Raw genomic sequence first — 3,355 nt, forward strand, 5'->3', positions numbered from 1 at the left:
TGTAAGTGTGAAGTCCCACAGGGCACCTCACCTCACTGACTCCTAAGTCACCTGTGTCAGGAAGATGTTGTCAATGAGCTGCAAAACCCGCCTTGTCCCCAGCCAGGAACCTGGGAGGTGTGGGTCCATAGTCCTGCCCTTGGCCTTGCACAGCCCCACATCACACTGCCCCAGGAAGGGCCCTGGGCAATGTGGGAGGGACAGGATCTGACTCCCCAGGGTTGGGGGTCAGGGCTTAGTCCTTTGGTTAATGAAACACATCCAGGTTTATGCAGCATCAGAGACACCTTTACATTGCTTTTCCTGACCTGTCATCACTGCCTCCAGTTTTCTGCTCTAACCAACCTCTGCAGTCAGTTCTTCAGTTGTGTCCCTCAGTGGGACCCATTAATATTACAGGAAACTTTGGAGTTTGCATCTGAGTTTGACTTCCTGAGAAGTTTCTTCATCGTCCCCTCAGAGTCTGAGGTTCATGGACTCAGCACCAAACCCACCAGAGGGGTCATTAAAGCACCTTGGGCTGCTCCTGTGCTGCTGAGATGGGCTGGGCTCCTGGGACACAGGGAGCTCATGGCAGCGGCAGCGCTGCAGAGAGACAGCTCTGCCCAGGAGCAGCTCCTCTGCACACGCAGCAGGGCTGAGGGCTCTGCCTGGGGATCTCAGGACACGAGCAAGGCAGAGAGAGATTAAAGGTGGTCAGGACTGGGAGGATGACTGAGAGCTCACTGGAGGAGAAACCTTTGCAGCCCTTGCCGTGGTAAGTCTCTGGTGCAGGGCAGTGCAGCTGTAGCTCCTGGAGGCATCTCCTGAAACAGGCAAAGGCACAGCTTGGGGGATCTGTAAGGACGGGGCTCTTGTCAGGCCATGTTGAACACTGTGAAGCCGGGTGAGCACCCAGGGGTGCCCAGGGCTGTCCTGCAGAGCAGGGTCCCTGCACCCCAGGGCTGTGCCGGGCAGGGACTCTGCCGCCTGCCAGGGTCAGCGCTCAGCCTGCCCGGGAGATCCCATGGCAGCAGCTGTGGGGGGAAGGAGCGACCCCCGGCAGGGCAGGCAGGGAGCTTGTGGGGTTGAAGGGGGCTGTGTGGGTCAGGGCTGCTCAGAGCTCCAGATCCCCCCACAGACATGGCAGAGGGTCCTTCTGAACAATGACATTGATACAGCAACAGCTGCAAGGGAAGGAATCTGTGCTTTCAGTTTTCCACTCTTGCTCGTTCGGGTGTGCAGTGGGAGATGGGGATTTATTTCTCTCTTTGGAGAAGACACTGAGACCCCAGTTCTCGTCAGGACGTGTCTGAGCTGCTCCTGAGCCCCTGCACACACAGAGCTGCCCCTGGGCAGTGCCAGGAGGTGTGAGCAGGACAGAGCTGAGCACACAGCGGGTGGGACGGGGTCTGTGACACTGACAGGGAGCACACCCAGGGACAGACACACAGCTGCAGGCAGCACAGACATGGGCAGGGAGAGGGAGCTACAACCTGAAATGCTTGAGATGGCACCCCCCTGCCATCCCCCGCAGCACAGACACATCTCCCAGTGCAACCCCTGGTCTCCTCTCCTCCCCAGCAGACCCTCCCAAAGCCATGGGGTCCAGGTCACGAGTCTCCACCTCAGCAGCTGGACCTCCAGGTGAAGGGTTCCTGCAACGTGGTACACAAAAAAGGTGCTAAAAGTACTTGCTCTACAGTGTCATTATGTGAGTGGCAGCAGCACAGCCAGGTCAGGAGAAGGTTCCACAGCATGCCCGTCTGCCTTTCTGTCCTTGCCTTATTTCTCAGGAACACCACAGTGTTCTTCCCTGTTTCTCCACCTGTCCCTGGTGCTCTTGCTCTCTGGGGTTGGGGTGGGAGTTTGGGTCACTTCTTGTTCTGACACAAACTCAAGGCGTCTTGCCCCAAAGATGTGTTCATGGAAACCAGATGCCCAAGCTGTCTTTTAGGCTGTGATGAACAGTTTTTTCTCACTTGGTAGAAAGAGAGAATGAGCTGAAATATCCCTCCATCAGGGAGGGTGTTTTCCATGAGAACCAGCATGTTTATTTTCCTCAGAGAGGTCTCCCCTAACTTGTCACTGACTTTTCTTCCTTGCACAGGTCCTCATGCCCACAGGCAGCCAATGTCCAACAGCAGCTCCATCACCCAGTTCCTCCTCCTGCCGTTCGCAGACACACGGGAGCTGCAGCTCTTGCACTTCTGGCTCTTCCTGGGCATCTACCTGGCTGCCCTCCTGGGCAACGGCCTCATCATCACCACCATAGCCTGGGACCAGCACCTGCACACCCCCATGTACTTCTTCCTGCTCAACCTCGCCCTCCTCGACCTGGGCTGCATCTCCACCATTGTCCCCAAGTCCATGGCCAATTCCCTCTGGGACACCAGGGCCATCTCCTTTTTGGGATGTGCTGCTCAGCTCTTTTTGTTTTTCTTTTCCATTTCAACTGAGTATTTTCTTCTCACCATCATGTCCTATGACCGCTACGTTGCGATCTGCAAACCCCTGCACTACGGGACCCTCCTGGGCAGCAGAGCTTGTGTCCACATGGCAGCAGCTGCCTGGGCCACTGGGTTTCTCAATGCTCTGCTGCACACGGCCAATACATTTTCACTGCCCCTGTGCAAGGGCAATGCCCTGGGCCAGTTCTTCTGTGAAATCCCCCAGATCCTCAGACTCTCCTGCTCACACTCCTACCTCAGGGAACTTGGGCTTCTTGTGGTCAGTGCCTGTTTAGCTTTTATGTGTTTTGTGTTCATTGTGGTGTCCTATGTGCAGATCTTCAAGGCCGTGCTGAGGATCCCCTTTGAGCAGGGACGGCACAAAGCCTTTTCCACCTGCCTCCCTCACCTGGCCGTGGTCTCCCTGTTCATCAGCACTGGCATGTTTGCCTACCTGAAGCCCTCCTCCATTTCCTCCCCATCCCTGGATCTGGTGGTGTCTGTTCTGTACTCAGTGGTGCCTCCAGCAGTGAACCCCCTCATCTACAGCATGAGGAACCAGCAGCTCAAGGATGCCCTGAGGAAACTGAAGACTGGATGGTTTTCTGAATCAATAAACTGCTCATCTGCTTCTGCATAGTTGTTTCAAAGTAACTATAGACCCAGCCTGTCATCTGGATTGTCTGTTGTTGTTAGTAGGGTTTTTATTGTGATAATGTTGTCGTCCGCTTTCCTAATTCTCTGTCTGCTTTTCTTTTATAGCCACTGGTTGTTTAAATGAGAAGCAGTGCTCTCCTTGTCTTTAAAGAAAATAAAGGGCTCTTTAGTGACATGTTTTTAACTATATCCTTCCTGCAAGGCCTTTTTAGAGCTTCAGAGATGGTTCCTGTGATGGATGGAAGGGAAGAGTCCATCCTGGCAGCCCT

At 54.7% G+C, this 3,355-nt stretch overlaps 1 protein-coding gene across 1 annotated transcript; it reads left to right on the forward strand.

The window, feature by feature from the left end:
• Window positions 1-2,112: 2,112 nt before the first annotated feature.
• Window positions 2,113-3,069, forward strand: LOC309452365 (olfactory receptor 14A16-like; the record flags this gene model as incomplete). The annotated part of the gene is made up of 1 exon (XM_082076998.1): window positions 2,113-3,069. The coding sequence occupies one exon, from the start codon at window positions 2,113-2,115 to the stop codon at window positions 3,067-3,069; it is 957 nt and encodes a 318-aa protein (XP_081933124.1).
• Between the last annotated feature and the right edge of the window lie 286 nt (window positions 3,070-3,355).

Source organism: Streptopelia decaocto (assembly GCF_964273445.1).
Source record: "Streptopelia decaocto genome assembly, contig: HAP1_SCAFFOLD_75, whole genome shotgun sequence".
NCBI lineage: Eukaryota > Metazoa > Chordata > Aves > Columbiformes > Columbidae > Streptopelia > Streptopelia decaocto.